Source organism: Alligator mississippiensis, chromosome 2, assembly GCF_030867095.1.
Source record: "Alligator mississippiensis isolate rAllMis1 chromosome 2, rAllMis1, whole genome shotgun sequence".
In the NCBI taxonomy this organism is placed as follows: domain Eukaryota; kingdom Metazoa; phylum Chordata; order Crocodylia; family Alligatoridae; genus Alligator; species Alligator mississippiensis.
The window spans coordinates 66,162,057-66,187,714 of NC_081825.1; the positions used below are offsets into that span (position 1 = coordinate 66,162,057).

Consider the following 25,658-nt stretch of genomic DNA (forward strand, 5'->3'; position numbering starts at 1 on the left):
AATAAAGGGAAACAGACAATATAGCACTCTTTTTCGTTTGGGTTTTTTTTTCTGATAATGGAAAAATGTGATTGGTTAATTCAGAGATGACCTACCTGCAGGACAGGTGACACAAGTGGCAGGGGCAACCTCTGTGTGTGGCATGAGGCAGACTGGGGAGGGGACAGGCAACACAGTGGCAGATACAGAAGGAAGCAGAAAGCAGAGTATCAGCTCATGGAAGGAGCATAGGGCAGGAAGCAGAAAGCTGAGCAGCTGGATACAAAAGGGTTCTGAGTAGCATTTGGGGATGGTGCAAGGCCAATTTGTGGCATGTCTACCAAAAAGGTTACCCCCCATTGGTCTAATTGTTCTGATAAGATAGACTCAAGTATCAATAGTATACATATCACAAACAGCCAGTGGTAAATTAAGATTGACTGGGGCCCTGGGGAAACAGAAAATTGGGGGCAGGCACCAGGCAAGGGCAGGTTCCCTTTCTGCCTGCCAGGGGGCTGCAGCTGGGCCCGCCCAGCCTCCTCAGCACGTCCTGGGTGAGCCAGCAGGATGCGAGGGCTGTTGAGGTGAAGGTGGCCACAGCTTGGCCCGTCTGCCTGGCAGGTGTTACACAGCCAGGGCTGCTGTCCCTCAGTGCCACGGGACAAGCAGGGGCTGAGGCCAGCCTGGGTTGGGGGGCATGGGCTCTGCACTGTCCCCAGCTGTCTGTCCATCCCTCTGCTGGCCCTGGCAGGGTGGGGCTGTCCTGTCCCAGAAACACTGGTGCCAGCAGCCGCCCGCAGGGAGCAGGAACAGGGCTGCCCATGGGGCCTCCTGGCAGCAGATGGCTCTGAGAAGCTGCCACCACCTGCAGGGAGCCCCACGCCTGCCTCTAGTCCCTGGCCCTGGCCCAGCTGCAGGGGAGAAGGTGTGCACTGCCCGCTTCAGATGCCCATAGCCAGGATGCCTACCTGGGCTGTGCTGCCTCTGGTGCCCCAGGGGGCCCCTGATTGGCAGGGACCCCTGGGCCTGGGCCTTGCAAGCCTGTGTCTTAATCTGTCCCTGCAAACATCTCTTTTACAACCTAGGATCACGCCACTACCACTAAGATATCTCAATGCTTGAACAAAAACAGGTCATGAAGATAGAACAGCTGCTTGACCCCAAAATTTCATAAGACTCAGGTAATGGTGATGAAAACAGGAATGTGTTCTAAGAGTCTGTGGCCACAAGTCAGTCTCCTTTGGTTAAAGTTGTACATCAACAAATTAATTCAGGCTAGTCTAGAAATTTTCTTGGATTTTTCACTGGCACTAGGATCTCATATAGCAACATTTGCAAATAACACTTTTTATCATTGCTGGCAGGTTAAGAGACTCCATCCTATTCTGGTAGACAATCACCCTAGCCTCTGTTATTCATACCTACATTTGTTTCCATTTGGACTATAATGCAATATATCTGTGCACTTCAGCTACTACAGAACATCTCTTGCCATCTCTTCAGAAATGGGTCATTTCAAGAATACATCAAATCTGTCCTATGCTGTATTTCCCAAACAATGCAATGCACTGGTACAATTCACTGGTTTCCCAAACAATAGCAATTCAAGTCAGACTGGTCCTTATCTTAAAGGCACTGAGTGGTGTAAGTATATGATATCTGAAAGACTGACTAAAGTCCAGGAATGAAGACAGTGGTTGACAACTTAACTTTTCTGGCCCTGTGAAAATCTCCACAGTAAGGCTAAGGAGACGAAACCTTTTAGGTTAGTGCTGCTCAACTCTTTGGTTGTGAGGCCGCATGCCACTCATTTGGTTCAATCTGAGGGCTGGACTGGGCTCTGGGGCTGGTGCTGCTTTCTCCCACCCCCCACATGCAGGAATTAGATTCTGAGGGACCAGCACTGCTCTGTTCCTGTTGAGATTGGTTCCTGGAGGCCTGAAACCACACATGGAATGCCAGGATTGGGTCCTGGGGACACAGTACTGCCCTTCCTATTCACTGTGTGCCTGGCACCACCTCCTCCCACCACCCACATGCCAGGATTGGATCCTGAGGGCCCTGTACCGCCCCCTTTTGCCCCCTGTATACCAGGATTGGTTCCTGAGGGCCCAAAGCCACCTTCTCTGTGCTAGGATTGGATCCTAGGGCCCTGACACCACCCTGTCCTGCTGGGATTGGGTCCAAGGGGCCTGGTGCAAAACCCACCTGGCTCTGCATGCTAGGGTTGGGCACCATATCCAACATGCATCGCCTGAGGCCCCCATGGGTGCAGAGATTTGGCATCAGGAGAATGGTGCCATCATCCCTGACACCAAATTTCTGAATGTATGAGGAGTCCTGCAAGCTGACTGACACAACGCCATGGGCTGGATCTGGTCTATGGGCCAGAAGTTGAGCACTTCTGCATTAGGGGATTGGTCTGATACTGGAATGAACTGCTGCAGGAACAAAGGATCATCATAAACCTTATTATGTTGTATTCCAAATGCAGGATGCATTTCTTTGACCCTGCCATCTCTAACATAAACATACAGCAACATCCATATTAAGATCAAGGAGACTAAAGCTCCATCAAAGCAATGCATTCTACTATACTTACCATATTTTCTCACCTCTAAATATAACACATACCCTATTTTTGGAAGGCCCCAAGAAGGGAAAATAAATCTTACATTGGAGTACCAGTAAGTACCAGAAGTTTGGGGCTGAGGGTTGGGGCTGCATGCTGGTGTGGAGCTGTGTGGCAGGACTCAAGCTGCCATGCTAGTGCTGGAGCTGTAAGCTGAGTCTGACCTTGCACACTGACTCCAGGGTTGCACATCAAGTCTGGGACCATGCACTAGCTCTAGCTGCATCTGGGGTTGTGTGCTATGTCAAACCCAATACACCACATCTGGCCATACATGAACCCCATGTGCTGTCTCAATTCAGCGTGCAATTGGGGAAGAGTGGGGGCTTCCCAAGGGTCCAGAAACTTGGTGTGGGAGGGAAGCAGGAGAGAGGAAGCCTGACAGAGCCATGATAATTAATGCTGCCACCATTCCATACCCTCCCCACCTCAATTTCCAGACCCTTTGCTCTCAGATAACATGAACCCCAATTTATCCCAGCTGATTTTGGGAGGAAAGGTAAGGGTTATATGTGAGAAAACATGGTACTTCTCTCTGCTTGGGAAAAGCCAAAAATACAAAAAAGATGTCAGTCACCCTGCTTAATGCAGTAACTGTCAGCACTCAGACGGTATAGCAGTGATTCTGAACCAGGGTGCATGCATTGAGATCTTTCAAGGGTGCTGCAGGATGCATGCAATGTTTCCACTGTTAGGTGTGCAAACATCACTTACAAAATAAACCCAGAACTTTCAAACGGGATTTTACAGAGTTAAAAAAAATGTGACCTGCTGTGATCTTTTTGAGTTCTCTGCAATGGAAGAATTGCTCTATTATTTTTCCTTGGTCAAAAAACTAATGAAAACTGAGAAGTGGAATTTTCTGAGGGGTGCCTCAAGTCTAAAAAAGTTGGGAACACTATACTATACCACTGACCATGAGTCTTACCTTAGTACAACAGAACAGGTTCTCAAGATAGAATTGTGTGGGTAGGTATATCCTCCTTCCCTGAGGCTGAACACATGTGATCAAAGATTAAGTTGTCACAAGCATATTTCTTCACTTCATAACTGTAGACAGAGTTTGTGGAGAGGTTGGACAAGTTTGTAGATTTAAAGGTTGAAGTAGTGCTAGTTAAAAATTTCAGATGAAACAGACTTTCACTGGGATGTGCTGATTCATCAAAAAAATCAAACATTTTGCAGAAACATATACATTTTGGATACATTTTGAACAAATCAGAGGTAGCCTAGCTTCCTGCCAGTTTACCTGCTGGATTCTTCAGGACCCTGGGCTTCCAGAGCCTGGCTCCATGATAGATCCATGATTCAGACTTTCCCAGTGCTGGGACCTCAAGGCTCCCAAACTCCAGGTCATGCAGCCAGAATCTTGGAAATCTTGGGAGTCACAGATGTGTTACAAGCCCTAGATACCAGTTCTAGGAGACACTTTGACTAGTTTGAATGAAAAACATTTTGGATGTTACCTTCCTTTGGAAAGTCTAAAGCTGCTCTCTTTTCTAAAATTGAAGCCTGCCCTTCCTGAATGAATAAACGAATGAAAATTCTGATTTTTGAAGTCACCACTTGCCACCCCCCTCCCCTTGCTGCTGACACTACTGGCATCATCTGCAGGCAGTCAGTGATTGCTGCTGGCTGCCACCGGCGTCTGCTGGTGGTTGCAGACCCCTGATTGGCACTCGCCATCCCCTCCCTCTGCTGCGAACAGCGCTGGAGGCATATGTGGGAGCTCCCCGCTTACCACTGCTGTGCTGCCGCCGCTGCTGCTGCACTCCCACCACTGCCAGTGCTGCCATGCCGCACAAGATGCCAAGGGCATGCATTGTTCATGCTTTCACATCATCAAGAGAGCACCTGCTCATGAAAGCTTGCATATCTGATTTAATTAGCCTACTTCTCTCAAGAGCCTGGAGAGCCCCAATGATCACCTCTGGAAAAACCTGCACATCAAATGGGAAGACTACTATACAGATGCCCGCATCCTTGCTGAAGCCAATGTTACTGGCATTGAGTTAGTGAATCTGAAGCACAAACTTGGCTGGACCCGATGTGCTGTGTAGATGCTGGACTCTCAGCTCCCAAAACAAGTGCTCTACTCCCCTCATGATGGCCAGAAGAAACCCTACAAGGACACGCTGAGGGCTTACCTCAAGAAAAATGACACCAATGTCAAGCACTGGAAGGAGCTGGTTAACAGCTGACTCCAATGGATCTGTAACGTCAACCTAGTAGCAGCGGCAGCCTGCTTCGAGGCAAAGTGTCTTGTTCTTGAAGCAGAGAAAAGAGCACAGACGACAGAAAAGGAGAGGAATTGCGGCCAACTCTGCCCTGCAGAAAGACGTGCAACTTCTGTGGAGGGGTCCGTGGCTTACGGCTGATCTGTGAGCCGTGGCAGAGATCATCCTTGAGGGGGGCAGCAGAGGATGAGTCTATAATGTGCTCCTCCAGCCTGCCCTCTGCCTGACTCCGCAGCAGCAGGAACATTACCTCTCCTTGCTCCTGGGGGTTCCTGCCCAGGGACTTCCCGCCCTGCCCCACCCCCAGCGGCATCTGCACCCTGCACCTGTCTCACACTATGCAGGCCGCAGGCCCGCAGGCCCACAGCGCTTCACAGCCCACGGGCCACCTGCAACAAAGCGCCCAGTCCCTTGGCAATGCCAGCAAAGGTGACTACAATTCGCAGCATGCTTTGCGGCATCACTGCACACAACTCGCGCAAGGCATACCGGGACGTAGCGTCTTTACCTCCGCCACCCCTTTGAACCAATAGGGGTGCTGGATGCAGATGGCCCTGGTTTCCCGCCGCCCCGAATAGCCCCATAGCGGGTCACGTGCTCGGGGGGGGGGTCGCGGAAGAGCCTCGCTCAGGCGCAGGTTACTAAGTAACGTGCTGTGCCCCCCCCCCGGCAGAGCAGCGGCGGCCAACATGGCGGACGTTAGGACTGGCGTGTGAGGGGCCCGTGCAGCGCGGGCCCCTCCCCTCCTCTCCCGCCCGCGGCGCGGCCTGGCCCGGTCCCCGAGGCGCGAGCGCCGGAGCAGCCGCGCAGGTAACGGCCGCACCTCCTGCCTCGGCCCGGCTGGGTGTTGATTGCCCCTCTCCAAGGCGACGCCGCTTGGCGCTGGGCCCGCCCGCCACAGCGCGCGCTTCGGCCCGGCCGCACCCGCCACCCGCTGCCATTGTCTGCGCAGCGCCAGCAGCAGCGGGGACGGGGGCGCCCGGAGGCCGGCCCTGACTGGGCCCGGGGAGGTGAGCGGGGACCCGCCTGGCGGCCCGCCGGGCTGTGGCCTTAAACACGGCCCTTTGCTTCGGGCTTCGCGCCCGCGGGTGTCCTCGGACGGGCTGCGAGGGGGACGCGGCTGCTCTCAGCTAGCCTCTGCTGGGCGGGCGAGGCTGTGCGGCCCCCGGGACGGCGGCCACCCTCGATTTTGCTGGGCACGTGCCGCGGGGCAGGCAGCAGGGAAGGGGTTGGGGCTGTGGCCTGAGCCACTCGTTGCTCCCCGCTGTCTGCATCTGGCACAGCGACCAGCATCTTACAAGTTGAGGGTGTTTTTGATGTTGCCTAGCCTACAGGCCCACAAAGCTTACCTGCAGCAGCAGGAGGGGGAGCATTTTAAAACGTTAGGAGAGCATGACCTCTAAAAAACAAAACACTTGAAGGCAGATTTGAAGCTCTCTAGGGCAACTGAAACGGACTTCTGAACTTCTGCTTTGGAAGTCATGTTATGCCCCTTTTAAATCTTTAGCTTTTGGGACTTTGCTGCCATTCCAGGGTAGGACAGACGTGCGTGCGTGCGTGTACGGGAGAGTCCTGTGAAATTCAAAGGTGTCTCAGAGTCTTAGCGTTTTAGCTGAGCGTTGTCGTAAAATATTTGGCGAGTTTTTATCTAGTGACAGAAGTTCACTGGACCTGGATCTGTTACACATTTCAGTCTTTCCCACTGCAGTTTGTGGAGTCACCAGTTTTGGTATTGCCTAGACTAGAGTAGGTACTAAATTCTCTGTAACAGGTGAACTAGAAGGCTGCGTTGCAAAATCAAATACTGGCTTTCTGTGAGGACTTGATATTACAAACAAGTGGATGTTACCATCCTGCAAGTGTGATTGTCTGATAAAAAAATGAGCTCTCAGAAAGTATCCTTCTTAAATTTAGAAGTTATCTTTTCTGTTCTTGGTGTTCTTTTTGATAAGACGGGTACCCGTACCAACTAGGCATAAACAGCATCAGATGCACTGGTGAAATAAGCTGAAAGTTTTTGGTATGGCTTGCTTCTCAGTTCTAGTAAGGCTAGGTTGTTATGACTAGAGCACATACCAGTTTTCAGACAGAGGTTTCTTTGTGATCTGTTCATAAATAAGCAGTGAATGCTAATGAGATCACAGAAAAATATTGAACATTAACTAACCTGCAAAACCTCATCCTGTTAGTGATACTGTGGTGAGAGCATAAAAGGGAGTGTTTGAGGACAGCAAAGCTTTCTCTCTCCTGAAAATAGCAGATAAGAAGAAAAGCCCAGCTAGAAAGAAGAGTTAGAAACAAATATGAATTTTCCTTGCATTGAACTGTATTTAATTATCTACTACAGGGGTACTTGGAAAGGGGCAGGAGGTACAGGCAGGCAGGGACAGAGAACCACCACCTCCAAGGAGCGGGGGCAGAGGGGAAAGGGCAGCGGCTCCCCTCTGTGGGCTGCACAGGCTGGCCGAATGTGAGGGGGGAGTTTACATGTGATGGCAGCTGCTGCCATCATCCACAGCTGCTGCCACCACTGCCTTTGCTGCTGCCCCCCCCCCCCCTTACATCCCCCGGCTCTGCCAGAAGTGTACCCAGAAGGGGTACACTCCTTTCAAAAAAGGTTGAAAACCCCTGATCTACTAGAAAACAGTTGAATATTTTTTTGATTAAAACAAATGAATTTGGAGTGACAGTATGGAGAGACAGGAGAACCATCATAACTATGATCCTGAGTGAACTGTAAGGTGAAATTCTAACTCACCTGAAAGTAACCAAGAATTCGTGTCAGAATTTGAATTAGTTGATCCAGTGTAGGTTTGTAGGAATAATTTATTAAATCAGATGCAGAAATCCTCAGGATATTAGTTGCTTGCAGCCTAATTCAGTAAGGTTCTTGTGCTCCCGCTTATGATTAAAGTCAAATTGACTTCTGTTGGTATTGTAAACTAGAATCAAATATTCAGCTCTCATTCACAAGTTGGTAAATTTGACTAAAAGTAAGCAATCTTATAATTCCAGTGAGGTTGGACAGTGTAACTAGAAATAGGTAGAGGTGCAATTGGTCCCATATTGGATTGGCACCAATATGAGGAATATTGACTGTATCAGCAATTGGCTTTTTTTGGCTGATGTGGCCAATAAATGCCCCATGCATATGCAGCCACAGCTACTATGTGGGCAGTCAGGAGCACAGCCCTGAAGAGCAGCTGGGTCCAGCTGGAAGTCTATTGTGAGGGAAGAAACATGGGGGGTGGGGGGCAGATTGAGGCCCCAGCGGTGAGGGGAGGGAGTGGAGCTGTGCAAGGGGCAGGTGCTGTGCAGCCGGGATGGAGTGCGGGATGGAGCTGTGAGCAGCTCATTGGGGAGGTGGGGGCAGCTCCTGGTGCTACACATGCCCCTGGGAGGGCAGTGGTGGGGGGCTGCCCCCGGATCTGTGCATGGAGTGAGGGCAGGCTGCGGCTGGGGTGGCGCCAGGCTTTTCCTACTGGGGGGCTGGGCTGGGTTGCACTTGGGGTGGGTGCGGTGGCACTGGGAGGGAGGCTGTAGTGAATTCTGGGCTGGCTTCTGACCTGTACTGAAGAAAAAATGTTATGTATACATAAAAAAACCTTTGTATAGGTAGAACTGGACTGACAAGTAAGGGTTGTTGTAACTACTTGGATAAAGTAAAGAAAAGCATCTATCACATTCCCAAAATAGTTTCACTGTTAGAATGTTCTCAAATACATTGTGCCTAACTCGTTTAGCATCAGTCCCAGCTGGATTCAGAAAGGCCACTTTGGTATTTAAATTATACAAGTTAGAAAAATATGCATGTGGACTGTGCTATCTTGGAAAATTTGAAAGGAGGTATTTGGGGTGGGAATGGAATTCTGACTGTCAGTGTTTTTTCTCGTTTATTTTGGTCTCCAAGTTGAGCTACCAGATGCTGGAATGGTATGGGGAGCGTATACAAGAATATGTTAATATACTATCTCCATAAGTGCATTTTATGTTTATAGGTGAGGAAGTGACTTGTTGCTGGTAGCTAAATTGGGTTAATAAGCATTTAGACTATGAGCCTATTTTTCTATTGTAGTACGATAGTTTATACTGGGGTAGGTAACCCCCAGCATGGGTACCAGAACATGACACACAAAGGAACGTTGCTTGGCACATGTGCTGTGGAGCAGACATTAAGGAAGGGGCCGGGGCTACACTGCCATAACAAGGATTAGACCCCTCGTGGCTCCCCTGCTGTCTGCCTCTGGCACGCCAACATTTTACAGGTTGAGATTGTGGGTGATTATGACACTTTGCCCAAAACAGTGGTGACCTCTGGTGTATACTGTGGTTTAGACCAGGTTTGGTAACTGGTGACCTGTGGGTTGAATCTTGTGTGCAAATGTGGGGCTTAAACACCATTCCATGGTGGGGGGTGCCAGTTCCAAACATTCTCTCTGTGCTAACACACGGGAAAGCTTGTCTTGTTTTAGCTACTTCATGCCAGCATTTAACATGTTAAGTTAAGAACCTAAAAGATTCTTTCTAGTCCACTGTTCGGATGTCATAACTTGAAAGGGGCATATTTTTCCTCTTAATTTTTTTCAGCTAAAATCATCTTGGTTATAAAATATTTTTCATAATAGCTCTGTTCTGTAAGGATCTGTACATTTAAGAAGTTTCTACTTTATTGATTTTTGTGTTGCAGTGTTGAAATCAGTTTGGGCTCCTTTTTTAAAGGAAGGATAGCTAATGTTTAGTGCATATGGGAAATATGCTACATTGTGCTAAGTTAATTATGTATAATTTTTTTGTTTTAGAAGTATTTATTGTTGATTACACATCATGGCAACAGGAGGTGGTCCCTTTGAAGAAGGCATGAATGATCAGGACTTGCCTAGCTGGAGCAATGAGAGCCTTGATGACCGGCTGAACAATACGGTATAGTCTTAAACCTTTTCAGTTACTACGTTATACAGTAAGTCAGGAGCAGACAAAATACGGCCTGCGGGCTGAATCCGTCCTGCCGAGATATTCCATCCCACCCACAGGGCCCCTCCATAAGCCCTCTGCAGGCCTTGGCCCTTGCTGCCCCTCTGCAAGCATGCACATCCCTGCAGGAGTGTATATGTATATGATTTTTTTTTTCTGGCTTCAAGATGGCAGCACTCTTACTGCCAAAAGGAGTACTTCTGGATCAAGGGCAAGGATTTCTGGTGGCAAAGGTCAGGGGTTAGTGGGGTGGGACTTCTGGTCCAAGATGGCAACCAGGAGGCAGGGTACCCATCAAGGGGTGGGGCTACCCTTGTGGCCCTCGACAGCTCACTGAAACTCATGAAGTAAGTGGCTGTCCAGATGAAATAATTGCCTGTCCCTGCAGTAGGTGATACGTGAATACAAGAAATGCAATGCTAGGTCAGACCAGTGGTTTATCACACTGTCATGAGAGCAAATGCTAGGGGAAGAATACTTGTGCAGGCTTTACAGGTTTATAGAAAAGTAGGGCTGGAAGGGACTTCATGAGATTATCTAGTCCAGCCTTTCCACTCAAGGTGAGCTCATCCCTGTCTAAACCATCACAGTCAAGAGTCTGTCTGACCTGCTCCTGAAAATGTTCAAGGGATGGAGATTCCACAGCTTCTCTAGGTAACCTCGTCCAGTACTTGAACATTTTTATAATCAGCAAGTTCCTCCAGATCTCCAACCTAAATTTCCTCTGCTCCAATTTGTGGCCATTGCTCCTAGTCCTGTCCCCTATAACTACAGAGAAAAGGCATCCTCTTTGTAATTGCACTTTAGGTATTTGGAGATTGTTATAAACCCTGCTTCAGTTTTCTCTTTTCCAGAATAAATAGCCTGAGCTCTTTCAGCCTTTTCTCATGGGTCTTGCTTCCCAGACTTCTGTTTGTTTTTGTCACTGTCTGTGTCCACATGTTGGACTCCTTCCACCTTGTCTATGTCTTTTTTTGATGTGTGGGGCCCAAAACTGGACCCGGTACTCCAGATAAGGCCCAACAGCACAGAATAAAGCAGAAGAATTACTTCTGTTGTTTTGTAAATGACATTCCTGTTAATAATACAGTCCATATGTGGTTGACTGTCTTTGGAACAGGAGTACACTATTGGCTCAGATTCTGCTTCTGGTCAGTCCACTGTAACCTCCAAGTCCTTGGCAGTACTGCAGCCTTTCCAGTCATTCTCTACTTGGTATTTGTATATGCAGTTATTCCATCCCAAGTGCAGGACTTCATACTTGTCCTTGTTGAACTTCATCTGATTGATTTTTGGACCATTTCTCAAGTTTATCCAGGTCATTCTGGATTTTTGCCCTACTATCCAAAGTATCTGCAACTCCACTGAACTTGGTATTATCTGAAAATTTGCTAAGTGTGCACTTGGACCCAGGACAGACTCCTGGGGGGGAATGCTTCTTGATACCTCTTCCCAATTGGATTTTAAGCCATTTATGATTACTTTTTGAGGCACAGTGATCCAACTGGTTTTGTACCCACCTAATGGTGCTTTCATATAGTCCAGTGATTCTCAGCCTTGTTAGAATCAAGGCTTCCTTTGGAAAATATTAGTTTTTGTGTTTCGCTCATTTTTTGAGCGTGAAAAATAATGGAGACATTTTTCTGTTGCAGAGAACTTGGAAAGACCACAAATCAGAATGCTCTCAACAGAATGGGTTTCTGTTTGAAATCTCTGGGTCTGTCTTGTGAATCATTTTTGAACACTTAACAGTGCTAACTGTGATATCCTACAGCACCCTTGAAAGGATCTCATGGTAGTGTGCTTGAAAATCACTGGTATAGTCTGCATATTGCCTTAGCTTTTATATGAGAAATGTCATGGGAGACAATGTCAAAAGTCTTACTAAAGTCAAGGTACATCATATCCACTGCCTCCCCCCATCTACAGAACCTATCATCTTATCATAGAAGGAAATCAGGTGGTTAAACACAACTTGATCTTGGCAGAATCCATGCTGGCTGCTCCAGATAACCTTGTACTCTTCAAGATACTTAGCCAAATTAATTTGTTCCCTACCCCTCTTCCCTTGCATCTTTTAGCACTTGGGGCCTAGATGCTCCTAATTCAGGGGTTGCATCCCTGCTGCCATGTAATACCCACTGATGTACCTACCCTGTGTGAATTTGTCTAATCTTTTGAATCTGATTGTTAGCTTGTACAATATCTTGTGGCAATGAATTGCACAAGATACTAGCATACTGTATCAAGAAACTTTTCTCTTGGTTTTAAACCTGCTTCCTGATAAAAGAAAATTAATGTTCTGTAGTTCTAGTATTGTTTATCCAACTGAAACCAACATAAATCAACAAGTGCAAATTTATAATTAAAAGAGAAGACAGATTGCTTCATTGCTTATCATTGATCAAGAAATGTTCTATCAAAGCTGAATTGCTTATCTAAAAACACGTACATTATTAGGTTGAGGGGAAAAGGTTTAGAATACTTGACTGAAAGTTGCCATTAAAGCTAAGGTTTATAATTTGTGAGTACCCACAGAGAAAAAGTCAGTTGTAACTTTGTTTCAATTTAGCAAAGTATTTTTGAACACAAATTAAGAACTGCTGGCAGGTTTTGTTGTTGTTGTATTTTATTTGTGAGGAGAAAAACAACGTTTCTAACATGACTTCACATGGAAACAGTCATAGAGAACATTTTGAGGTTTCCCCTCCCCCTTTTTAACAAAGTATAGACAAAGTTTCATTGAAGTAATACTACTTTCCCCCTAGTAAAGCTAACAGAATGTTTTTTTTTCCTAAAGGACTGGGGAAGTCAACAGAAGAAAGCAAATAGGTCTTCAGAGAAAAACAAGAAAAAAATTGGTGGGGAAGGTGAAACAAGACTTACTAATGACATATCTCCAGAGTCCTCACCAGGAATGGGACGGCGAAAGACAAGGACTCCTCATAGTTTTCCTCACACCAGATATATGACCCAGATGTCTGTCCCAGAGCAGGCTGAATTAGAAAAGCTTAAACAAAGAATAAACTTCAGTGATTTGGATCAAGTTCGTAGAAATACTTAAAGTTATATAAATGTATAGAAATTGGAGAAATCTGCCATTTTTTGATAATCGGATTGGAGTATCTGGCCTGCCAGTTAACTTTATCTGGCTTGTGGATGGTGGCTCCAGCCTCTGCTGGCGCCACAGGGGATGCTGGGCACTAGCAACCCCACCTGCCCCTGCTCCCATCCTGTCTACCCAGAAGTGCACTGGGGGTAAGGGTGATCCCCAGGCTGCAGGTAGCTGTAGGCTGTAGATGGGTGCAGCCTGTATGGCCCGGTTGGGTTGCTGGAGTAGACTGGAGGGGGCTGCTAGGCTTTCCCTATTGGGGCAAGTATGGACAGGAAGGGGTGGGGTGCAGGTGGGTCTTGAGGGGATGCATCAGGGTACAGGCTGAGTCAGGAGCTTTTTTGTGATATTGGGGGGGTGGTTGGTTAGGGTAGTGGCACAGTTCTGCTGTGTGTAAGGATGTATTCCCTTGCCTGAGTGTTCTTCTGGCTGGTTTTGGTTGCCTTGGGAGACCGCCTTTGTTTTGAGCTATTATGCAATTGCCTCTATACACGCTACTCAAAAAAACGCCATAAATCAGGACACACTTTTTTTTTTTTTGTAATAAAATTAAAATATTTGTAGTAGATGTTTTGAGTTTTATCATCTTACTTGTTTTTTATGTATAACTTGTTAAAATGATATTTTCACCATTAATTTTAACGGTGCAGCCCTCAGCAGCTCACCAGAACTTGTCAAGTTGTTGCCCTCCAGCTGATATAATAGCCCATCCCTAGCGTAGACATTCAAAGTGCCCCCCTGAGGCTGCCCACTTCAAGCTTAAAGGAAAAACAACCAAAACCTACAACCTATCAGATTTTGAGCTAGAAAGGTGCATATTTTCTGTGTGTGGTATTCAGGTATTTTCAACAGTTTGTGGGGGCTGGGAGGGTGTTGGTTTTTTGTTTGTTTGTTTAAGATGACCATTTTGTTTTACTTCATACTATTAAGTTTTCTACATCAGGATTTTAGTGTTGTGACGTGACTCTGGGAGCGAATAGATGCTAAATACATCTATTATCTTGAATATACTTTCTGAAACTATAGCTCCCTGAATTCTGACATAGTCTTTCTGGTGCCAGGAGCCCCATAATTGAGTTCTATAAAGTTTACTACTCCTCTGCTGAGTTCATGGGCAAAGTCTAGGAATTTTTCTCTAGGAATACAGTGCCAAGTCATATGTTGTCCAGGGAAGGAGTGATAAGCAGCTTCAAGGATTTATAAATACGTTCTCTAGTAATTAACAGGAAGCTTTTGTCAGCAAGGTGTTGGGGGTAGAAAAATAATTGACTGCAGGCATAAGTTTGTTTGCAGTTAAGGCAAATCACAACCGTGAGAGGGAAATTAAGGTAACCAGTTCTGATTCATTGTTGTCTTCCAGACCCTGAAGGTAGAGTCCCTGTTGGTGCTGGTAGCTTTCTGAGGCAACAGTAGAATGAAACTGCATGTTACTTGTTAACTTCACTGCTGCCTATGGAGTTTTGAATAGCATTAGGAAATATGCCAGTAATGTAGCGTTAGATGGGGGGATTGGGGGAGGGAAGAAAACTGCAACTACAGGTGGGGAAAGAGTTAAAAGAAGGGAAAAAAAGGAGGTTAGATAAGGAAGATGTAGGATGTAGAGGAATTCAGTATCATATTCTGCCTCTTTCTTGTGCACCAGCAAAGAACGATGAACATAATATTTATTATGCAGAGAGATGGAGTCCAGAGCAAGGTCCAAGGCCAGAATCGTAGTAAAACGTTTTAAAAACTTCATTCAAATGCTTGAGGGTGCTGAACTTATCAAATCTTGGTGTTTGTGGGGTCCCTACCACAATTTATCAGTCACTATCCTCTAGGAATAGTCTTATGGCTAGAAAGTGAAAATGATTACAGCTTCCCATTCAAGACCTGCCCAGTAATGCTGCAAGAAAGTGTCACCCCACAAACACCAAGAAGAAATCTGAATAGTATTTTCAAGAAATGTTCATTTCCTTTGTCTTGATTTTGTCTAGAGGAGCATTGGAAGTGATTCTCAAGGCAGAGCAACAGCTGCTAACAACAAACGCCAACTTAATGAAAACAGAAAGCCATTCAATTTCCTATCACTGCAGATTAACACTAATAAAGGCAAAGATGCTGCTGCAGATTCACCAAAAAAAGAAATTGGATCATCTCAATGTAAAGAGTCATTTGCATCTTCTCTGAGTAAAGACATCTTGCAAAATTGTCAGATTGCTGCTCAAGAAGATGGAAGAGGAGAACCTGCTATGGATAGTAGCCAGGTATTATATATTCTCTAATCCTTTTACAAAATCTGGGATTATATTTTGTTTGTTACTCTTAGTTTTTTTTTAAAAAGGAAATAAGTTTCAGAAGATGTATTTTTTTTTTTATCTAATTTCTTGTGACAATTTCTGATTGTGTAATCCTAGAAATGCTGCATACTAGTAAAGAAAACTCTTAAGTATTTGTTCACTCTACACGTTTTAATCATTTGTGGAAACAGTATACATTTTCACCAATGATCCCACCATATTTGTTCTTTTTGTCAGACCCTAAATTTGTAACTTTGTGTGCATAGGGCATTCTGAAGTCTGCATCTTAAACTACTTGCAGGAATATTTTAAGTACATTAACTCTTTTATTTGCCTATGTTTAGTTTATTTTGCATTATCATCATATCTTTGTACATCACACCGATATCAAAACTAATGCTAAAATGATTGCAATTGCTGTGTGTTGTTGCAGATTGTGAGCAGACTGGTTCAAATTCGTGATTATATTGCCAAGGCCAGCTCCATGCGTGATGATCTTGTAGAGAAAAATGAAAGATCTGCTAATGTTGAACGCTTATCACATCTCATAGATCATCTTAAAGACCAGGAGAAATCTTACCTGAAATTTTTGCAAAAGATGCTTGTAAGTTTGGTAACTTAAATATATATCTTGTAAACTATTCTGGAAATCATAGGAATTGAGTGCTGAAAGTTTGATAGTACCACTGGTGGAGTTCATTTCAAGATGTAGTACCGTCCTTAATTCATTTTTACTACCCGATTTATATAGCTTTTGATTTATGCCACTGAAATATTTCAGGCTAGAGAAAATGAGGAGGAGGATGTTCGGACTATAGATTCAGCTGTGGGATCTGGTTCTGTAGCTGAGAGCACATCGCTAAACATAGATGTGCAGTCTGAAGCTTCAGATACCACGGTAAGCTGTCTTTTAATAATTAAGGTGGTAGAAATGAAGACTTGTTTTGTTTCCTGATTTCATAATAGATAATATAAAGTTTAAGGAGATCTAAACTATTGAACTCTTATGCGTGCGTGCGTGCGCGTGTGTGTGTGTGTGTGTGTGTGTGTGTGTGTGTGTGTATATATATATATATATATATATATATATATATATATATATAAATAAAAATGTTTGTTTTTAAAAGCTTCAGTTGTAGCAATGCTTCTTGATCAGTCTGTAAACTTTTATTTACAGACTTTTTTTAACTGGCTTTAATATGTACTGTAACAACAGGGTTTCATGGTTTTGGTGCAGAAAAGTTTAGCTTTCTAAACTATTCTTAATTAACGGTGCATTTTTGCTAGTGGGAAAACTGATGGACAGAGGAATGGAAACCAGTTTGGCCACATACAGACATTTGGCTTCTACTTGATTTGGTATCCTCTCGGTAGGAAGCACAAGAGTGCAGGTTTTCAAACTTTTTTTCTCCCGGAGCAAAAATGGCTGCTCCAGGAAAGAAATAACCAGAGAACAATCAGGCTTAAATTGGGGAGAGTAAATGTCTGCGCATCCTCTTCTGAGGAGCCTCAACACAGTTCTCCAGCATTTCGGGTGCTTTGCTCCTGTCCCCTCCCTCACCCTCCCCCATCACTGCCACAGGTCCCTCATGAAATGGTTTGTTACTTGGGCTGGACTCTTCTGCTCCCACCAGGCAGGATAAAGAAAATGCCCCCTTCACAGTCCCCACATTGTGCTGCAGGGAGGCACTGGCTGATTCAGACTGCTCAGTGTCAACCTATTGGGGCAAGTCTGCACTGCTGCCATCTGTTACCAGGCCAACTGAGGAAGCCTGCGGAGCATGCTGACATGTATGTGCAGCAGCCCCCTGGCTGTGCAGCATCAGCACTGCAAGATCTCTGTTCCTTAGAGGCTCAGTATTCCAAGTGCCTCTGGGTAAGTGTGTTTCTACTAGGAAACAAGCCCAGGAGAATGTTTGCAGATTATCTGAACTTGTTTACACAGCATTTGTTACTGTGGACCCTATCTTGTGGAGGTGCAAGTCTGCAGTAATACAGTGTAAGCATTACTCTAGTGCAGGATTTCCCAACTTCTTTCATCAAAGCAATGGATCACCTTCAGAGAATATTATGTGGACTGCATACCCCTGCATTTGCTGTTCAAACCACATCCTCTTCCATGTCTAATTAGATAATATTTCTGTAGCAACTAGAGCAGTTGCTGTTACATGGAGAACAATAAATATTTTGGATAGTTTTTAGCTACCTTTATAATTCAGTTTAAACACATGGAAATAGAGAGCCCATACTATACAAGTGCTCCATAGGCCATACTTCCCTAGTAAGCTCCAAAATCGCATTTAAACAATACAGAGGCCAAGCCATAAGTTAGTTTAAAAAAAACAAACCAGACAGTCTATTTACCTAAGTTTGAGAAGTTGCTTTTGAGTCTCGTGAAGGGATGAGAAATTATAAAGATTTTCACCTAACTATTAATATTTTTTTAAATATGGAGGAAAAATGTCTGATCTAGACTGAAAATATTTATATTTAAGGCATTATCATTTTCTCTATACTTGAAGGGTATTATTTTACTTGTGTGTGGCTTCAAGAATTTTAGTAAGATTTCCTTAATAATTAGCCTATTGAATGTGTTTACAGAATAAGAACTTTTAAATGTAATTATGGTGCTTAATATTTGGAATTTTGCCACTTATAAGATTTTTTTTTTTTAACAATGACGCTGAAAATATAAAACAATCTATTAAACAGAAGAATGGTTTATCTAATGGAAATGCTAGTTTGCATTATATCTGCAGACCTAGTCTACTTGCATCTTAAAACCTATAGCTTAAAATTGCTTGTTAAGTGGGAGTGTGTGCTAAAGATCTAACATCCAAAATTATTTGATAAAGGAGATATCTTTTAGTCTGGGAATTCGGCCCTGCATTGAGGAGAAACTAGGGATTTCAGCTTCACAAGGACAGGTTTCAGACATTGACGGTACAGCAAGTCCAAAAAGGAAAGGTGACAGAGCTGCTGTGAATGGCAGGGAAATCTGGCCTATTAGGATTAAAAACCAAGAATGTGGATTACTATCAAAGGTACACTTCAGAATATTATCTTGGAAAGCCTCCAAAGTAAGGTCAATGCTTGTGTTTTGGTTTCGTTTTGTTTTTTCTCTCCCCTTGCCCCCTCCCTTTTTTTTTGCTTCTCTACTATTATTAATACTAAGCTATTCTAAAATGTATTCTTTACTTACAACAAAGTTGTTTATTTTTGTGGGATCTTTTCCCAGTAGAATATCAATGTATTTAAGTTCTTAGAAAAAATGACAACACAACAGTTACTATCTGGCCTACTTTTAACTGAATACAGATCTTTCCTAAGCATGTGTGTGTTTTAGCTTGAACTGTTTTGGGAAGTGAAAATGAACTTTTCATTTCTTTCTCAATGCCAACAGATGTTCCTTTCCGAATAGACAAAAGCTAAATATGTCTGTTCAGTAATTAATCTGACTTTCCATAACTACAGGTTTGGTAACTCTTTAATGCACATGCGCTTTTGTTTCTGGGAAGTGTGTTTTAAAACTGGCTTTAATGTAATTTCATATTCATAATTTTACAGATTTGGCAGCTTTTTATTTTAATGCTGCTATTTTGCCTTTATGAACGTATGTATTATATGTGAAAGTAAAATTGGAAAACCAAATGCGTCTTTCTTTTTGGCTCAAGGGGGAAAAATAACTTTAAAACAGCACAGGTGACCAAGTGAGTTTCCCATAGAAATGTGCAATGTATGCCTCTTTAGGAAAACAAATTTGGGGAGTTGGAGCCTTCATTTGTTTTTGTAAAATAAGTCCTCTACTAATAGATAAAGCTGAATTTCAGAAACTGACTCTTTTTGTCTAAAGTCATTTTGTGTGTGTTCTCTGTCCTGATCTGCTGTGGGATCTTGAGGAAATCACCTGATCTTTCCATGCCTTGGTTTCCTCCTTTGTCTCTCCTAAAGTGGGGTTTAACAGTTACATTTATATTAATTAATCTTAATGCTTTGAAATTCTCTGAAAGTGTTATAGAATTGCAGTGAATGATCCAGTAAATGTTTTGAAGGCCTTTTATTATTGATGCTTCTGAATGCTTAACATTGACAGACTTGAGTATTCCTTACCCTTGAAAACAGTTGTTTGTTTGTTTTTTAAATTGTCAAATGTTTCTGATCCTTAGGGTGCATAGAAATCTACCTGTTTCCATTCTGAGATTCCCCATCTTTATTGTAAACTATTTGAGCCTTTCTGCCTGGAATAGGATACAAATCTAAATAAGAATAATTAGCTAAGAGGTAGAAACAGCTGCCTGACTATTAGGCGCATTTCCTGTGTGTTAAGCATAACATCTGCCAGCAACCTAACCAGTTTAAGACATGTAACCAGTAAGTCATGTCTTTTTCTAGTAACCCACCTATACTTTCGTGCAGTTAATAGCATGATGAAACAGGGAATAAGCCACAATTAGTACGCTGTTTTGTTGCTGGTTCCCATTGTGTCTTAAATTAAATATGTGGCTGGTGCATTCCTGGGGCTGGAATCCTAGTCAGTGGATTGGCACTCCCAGCCATGGGAGCACTAGTCAGTGGATTGGCACTCCCAGTTGCAGGAGCACCGGCCACCCTGCTTGCTATTTGCAGCTGTAGGGGGAGCTTGGGATAATAGTCCTGCCTTCCCTGTGTACTGGCAGTAGGGCCAGTACACAGGGACCTGATCCCTAATTCCACAGTTGCATCATTTATTGGGCATGTTCTCAACATGGCAAGAGGCATGGGTATTGGGATTGGGGATCAGGTCCTTTTGTACTTTTAACTGAAAACTTGTCAGTGACCTTCTATTCTGTCCTCACCAGTAACTTCCCAAACTGTCCTCTATCCTCTGCCATACGGCCAAGTATCTGCTAAATAGTTTTTTACATTAAAAAAAAATCAATTATAATTTTTGTTTTTTAATCTGGCATATTTAGCAGTTATAGCCAGTTTTATTGTGGGCTTAGCTGTCTAATGTTGTGATGCAGGTTTATATTGGATCATAACTTTAATAGCAGATATGCATCAGTGAAATATGTCAACAATATTAGTAAAGTTTTAATGGTTGAAAGGTGATTTAAATTTTAACTTTAAAAAAAAGTAACATAATATTTAATTCTGATTTACATAATTTATGCAATGCACACTTTTCTTGAGTGAAGGTTTCTTTCAGGCATATTTAAAAAGTATAGAAATTAGAGATGCACCGATATATAGGTTGCCTACTGGATCAGCACTAATAAAAGGGAAATTTGCATTATTGGCTTTCTTTTGGCTGTTGTAGCCAAAAATGTTGTCCGATAATTATGCCTTTGGCCGGGCCCTCCGAACGCCTAGGTTCTCTTTCGCCCATGGGGCCAGGGCCACCAGGTGCGTAGGTTTCCTTCCATGAGCCAGGATACACCCCCATCTCTGGACTGGCAGGCTGGGCTGGAGCAAAGCAGCCTCAGTGTCCCAGACACTGACGTGGCACAAACTATGGGCTGGGGCCGGGGTGGGCACTATAAAAGGTGCTGAATGCTGCGGACGTGACAGGTGGGGAAGGGTGGGCGGAGCTGAGCTGCCTGGTCCATAGTGACTCGGCCTGCAGTGCCTGGGGGTCTGTGGCCCAGGGGCTGGAGTTACAGCTTGGCAGGGGCCAAGGTAGCTGCTCCCTCCCGTTGTGTGAATCAGGGTCCTTCCCCCAGCAGGGAGCCTGGCCCAGAGACCACCCAGCCCTGGACAGTCTCAGGCCCAGGCACCTGCCCACAGGCTAAGGTTGAAGGGTGGGGGCTGCAACTGGCATGGGGCACTTTTACATATGCTCTGGCAGTGAGTGTGTGGCACTTCAATGAAAGTGCCACTGTGTGTCCTGTATCAGCATCCCCAAGCTTAGAAATGGGGGTGGGGGTCTTTGAACTAAAGCTTGTTCAGCAAGCTTTATTACTAAATATCCATTGTCAGATTGGTATCAGCTGATTAATAATTGGCTATAGGTATCGGCCAAGAAAATCTTTATTGGTGCACCCCTAATAGAAATTTTGATGACTAGGCCATTTTGTACGTATGTGCAACACTGATTAGAGTATCAAATAATGTGTTCAGTTGTAATCTGTATCAAGAAACTACATGCAGAATCATAGTCTACATATGGTTTTATAGAATGGAGATCAGAGCAATTGTTCACACTTATGATGGAATAATTAGAGTTTTTGAGGATAATTAAATCATTCTGGATTTTTCATCTTATTAAGGCAGAGTCCCATAAAGAATTTTTAGGTTAGTCACATAACTTTTTTGTGAACAGATTCTTTGGTTACTTTTTTCATTCACTATGGAACTGTTAGGCCAATTAAGGAAGTAAATATAGGGGAGATATTGTTGGTTAAATAAGCTCCTAAAACAATTTCAGTACCAAAATTGAGTTTATTGGCAGAAACCTTAGGTTTATGTATACTTGAATTCACTCTCCACTCTTACAATCCAGCAAGAATATATAGGAAGATTAATTTGATAGCTTGATGAAATAAACTTTTTTGTAAACAGTTTTTGTAAACATTATGTAGTTCAAGGGAGAACATTATGTAGTTCTTGAAAGAAGCTTTATTGACAGATGTAGAGACTGATGATTACTACATATCCCAATGCATGGTAAAGTAATTGGCCTGTAACTTGAGATGGGGGGAAAAAACCTAACTCTAAAAGTATAAAGGGGTAATTATGTCCCCATTTACACCTCTTTACACTTCTAAAAAATTTATTTGGGTTCTTTTGTCTATACCTTCCTAATTTCCTGCTTGTGTTGAGATGTCCTGTTTCTGTATAACTCTTCACATCTATGATTAGTACCCAATCTTATTTTCAGGCCAGAGACCCCCAGCAAGAAGCAAAAGAGGAGCTAGAGAATTTGAAGAAGCAACATGATCTATTAAAAAGGATGTTACAACAACAGGAACAGCTGAAAGCTCTTCAGGGAAGGCAAGCTGCTCTTCTTGCTCTGCAACAGAAGGCAGAACAAGCAATTGCTGTCATGGATGATTCTGGTAGGTGGAAGGACAGGAGTACCTTAAAGGCTCGGGTAGACATTAATTTAGTTGTGCCATTGGGATCCCAAAAGTCTGTATCCTGCTATGCCAGATGGGCAGGGTGGGACATGTGTGTTTCTTTGGGGTTTTTTGTTTTTCTTAGGGAAGAGGTGTCAGGGATTCAAAGTTAGGCCTTGGTGACTTAATGGCTGGTGCACAAGAAGCCCAGCATTGCAGACCCGGTCCTTGCCAGGCTCTCTGTTCGCATAGACCTTGAAAAGGTGTGCCTGCAGTTCCCTAATCAACAGCTCCCTATATTTGGGCACACCTTCAGCTGAGCTATGGGCATGCTTTTTAGACATCCAGTGTGCAGGGAGCCCAGACACTTGAGAGCTCCTGGATCCTCCTCTTTTTTTGCCATGACATGTATGCTGCTGGTGCACCATTTGACTATCTAAGCATGCCTGCAGTCTCCAGCTGTCAAGTGCTAGGCTTCATACATGCCATGGTGTGGGAGATTGTGGGGCTCTGACTTCTGAACCATGTGCAGCCAACTGCATGCATGCCAAGGTGTGGGTGCTATGGATTGGGGAGCTCACTAACATCCCTGTTCCCCCTCCCCCCAGCAGAAGTGTCAGCACAGTAACAGACTGCTTAGGATGGCTTTGAATGTCCCTGCACATGGAGAGCCGATTGGCTCCCTGTACCCAGGGACATTTAAAGCCTGATGCTGGCCTGCATACTAGGGCTGTGTGAAACGGCTGTTTCAATTTGGTTTTGGAATCAGCTGTTTGGGAGGACAGTGATTTGTTTTGGCCAAATCTCCAAATCTGTTTCGAACAGGCTGCACTGCCCAGCCAGGCGGGGCTTGGGGTCGGGGGCTGCAGGGCCCTAGTGGGGAGCAGGACAGGACCGTGGGTAGCTCGTTTGGGGGAGGGCTGCTGCCCTCCATGCAGGTAAGGAGACCGCTGTACGGATCTCTGATCCCTGTCATGCTGGGTTGTGGAGCAAGGAAGCTGTGCAGAGCAGTGAGCAAGCCTGCTGGTTCGTGCTGCGTGACTTGGCTCCGCAGGGAGCAGAAATCTGCGCCGGGGTCTCCTTGCCACCACGGCCTGCCCCATACTGCCCCAGATCTCTGTTCTCTGCAGAGCCAGGTTGCGCGGCAGGGACCAACACTGCCCTGCCTCGTGACTTGGCTCTGCAGGGAGCAGAGATCTGCGCCGGGGTCTCTTCGCCGCCACGGCCTGCCCCGTGTCAGTGAGGCAGTGCGGGGCGGGCAGTGGCAGTGAGGAGACCCCTATTGCAGATCTCTGCTCTCTGTGGAGCTAAGTTGAACGGCAGTGCAGCAATTTCCCTGCAAGCCCCGCTCTGAAACTCTGAAATTTTCTGAAACGTTTCTGAAACATTTTGGATGCTTTGTTTCATTTCAGAGATGTTTTGGAGCCTTCTGTTTTGATTTGGTGTTTCGGATGCCAAAATGGCCCGAAACGCCTCCAAAACGAAACGGCTGCCAAAATTTTGCACAGCCCTACTGCATACCACACGTTCAGATCAAAGCTTGATACAAGCTAGCCAGAAAGATACTGACTAGGGAGCATTTTTGTGGATTGTTTGCCATCTTATTGCATGATAAACTTGGCTGACTGCGTAGCATTTCACAGTAATTACATGAATACCCACCCACCTTAGATTCTATACATGGGAAATTTTATAAAATTTGTTCTAAGTTTCCATGTATAGAATCTAATTATTGGGGGTGGTACCTTAATTTTATTTCCCCCTTTCTCCAACGCCACTGCAAGGAAAACCAGCAGCAATGAGGCAAGTGGTGGGTGGAAAGCTGGCAGCCTGACCCTGGCCCTTTGTTCCCTACCTGCCACTTGGCTGCCCTCCCAGCCACCTTCCCCCTTTTTCTGAGTTGGGTTCCTTACCAACCCATACCTCTATGCCAGGTGGATTCCTGCTGCCTTTTCTGACTGAGGGTACTGTATTTTTCACATGATACACAATTCTCAGACATGGAGGAAGAACCTTGTCTACCACTGCTTAACCTATAAACTCTGAACTTTATATTAACAAGCTAACAAACCAGCAAGCTTACTGTAGGATAAAGATATCCTCAGTGTATACTTGAACATTTGTATCCTGTAATGCTATGAAGTACCTGCAACTATTGGGGTTTCATGCAAGATTTCATTCTCTAAATGGAACCTTTAAAAACACTTTTTATACTACCTTAATGCCATAATTTGTTAATTTTATAGACAAACTATTACTGAACTTGAAATGAAAATGTGTGTAAGACTTATTGATAGAAGAAGAAATATATAGTTACCAATACACTTGATTATTGTATTTTAACCAAACGCAATTAAGACTCTGAAGCATTAAGAGGTTTACAGTTCGGATCCCTTCCCCTTCCTCACTGATCATCATACTTACTGTAAATGTATGTTTAAAATGTTGTTCCATAAAAAAGTTGCTAGTTTCACACAGTGCTAATTTGTGTTAAAGGAATCTGACCTTGAAACATCTTTTGTTTGGTCTGAGATTTACCTTTTCTCACTGAAGTATACATAGTAGAAATAATCTATAGAAGTTGTTAATGAGGTTCTGGGGAGGTGCAGGGATGGGGTTTTTTCAGTTAAAAAACCCAGAAATCCTCCAAGGTAGTAATTAAAAAAAAAAAAATTATAGATTCCAAATTCCTCTTCGCTTAACTCCTGCTTTTGCTTTGTTGGAGATGTGTATTATAGCAAGCGTAGTTTTCAGATGTGTAGTATATGACTTTTACATCACAGACAAGCACTCATTGATCTGACAAGCTAAGTTGTAACCTAAATAGTAAAATAGCCTCTTGCTTCAAAGATCTGTTCAGTAATTACTTACTGTTTTCTGTAGTTGTAACAGAGACGACAGGCAGCATTTCGGGAGTAAGTTTGACATCTGAACTAAATGAAGAACTAAATGATTTGATCCAACGTTTTCACAATCAGCTTCATGATTCTCAGGTAACTGTCTTATATCCCTTCTTGGTGTATATTTTAGTTCAGGTTTCCTGCCAAGTGTCCTTTGAATAAATGCGTTAAGCATTGTTAACATTTCTTATTCCGTCATCTTTTTGTTGTTGTGCTACCAACATAGCTGTGAACAACAGATCTTAGTTTTGTTATTTATTGACTTTTGTGTACTTGCACTGAACAAAGAGTATTAAGAAATCTATAACTATTCCACAGGCAAGTCTGTTCACTGCAAGACTGTGTTCTGAGTTGCTCATTTGAAGAAAATGAAGTCTATTTATGTAGTTAATAGCTTGTTTCTTAAATCCTGTTACCATATCTATGCAAATTGAGCTTCGTATATTACTCTTAAATGCCTGTGGCTGTAAACAGAAGAAACAATTAGACTGATTTAAAGGGAAGGAAAATG

The 25,658-nt window shown here is 44.0% G+C and overlaps 2 protein-coding genes across 10 annotated transcripts in view; one reads left to right on the top strand and one right to left on the bottom strand.

The window, feature by feature from the left end:
* The window catches only part of FGL1 (fibrinogen like 1), a 95,585-nt gene extending 90,335 nt beyond the window's left edge, over window positions 1-5,250 (bottom strand). The window contains exon 1 of the mRNA XM_019481304.2: window positions 4,759-5,250. The gene's annotated coding sequence lies outside the window, so the exon portion shown is untranslated. The remainder of the gene's footprint in view (window positions 1-4,758) is intronic.
* A 206-nt stretch (window positions 5,251-5,456) lies between these two features.
* The window catches only part of PCM1 (pericentriolar material 1), a 76,613-nt gene continuing 56,411 nt past the window's right edge, over window positions 5,457-25,658 (top strand). For 2 of the 9 annotated variants that reach the window (XM_019481298.2, XM_019481299.2), the window contains exons 1-9: window positions 5,457-5,658; window positions 9,648-9,768; window positions 12,620-12,865; window positions 14,908-15,177; window positions 15,644-15,814; window positions 15,992-16,108; window positions 18,066-18,254; window positions 22,070-22,247; window positions 25,131-25,240. In XM_019481298.2, coding sequence (XP_019336843.1) covers window positions 9,673-9,768; window positions 12,620-12,865; window positions 14,908-15,177; window positions 15,644-15,814; window positions 15,992-16,108; window positions 18,066-18,254; window positions 22,070-22,247; window positions 25,131-25,240 — 1,377 coding nt within the window. In that variant the 5' untranslated portion in view covers window positions 5,457-5,658; window positions 9,648-9,672. The remainder of the gene's footprint in view (window positions 5,659-9,647; window positions 9,769-12,619; window positions 12,866-14,907; window positions 15,178-15,643; window positions 15,815-15,991; window positions 16,109-18,065; window positions 18,255-22,069; window positions 22,248-25,130; window positions 25,241-25,658) is intronic. The other 7 variants (XM_019481296.2, XM_019481300.2, XM_014594876.3 and 4 more) reach the window with 5 other exon arrangements.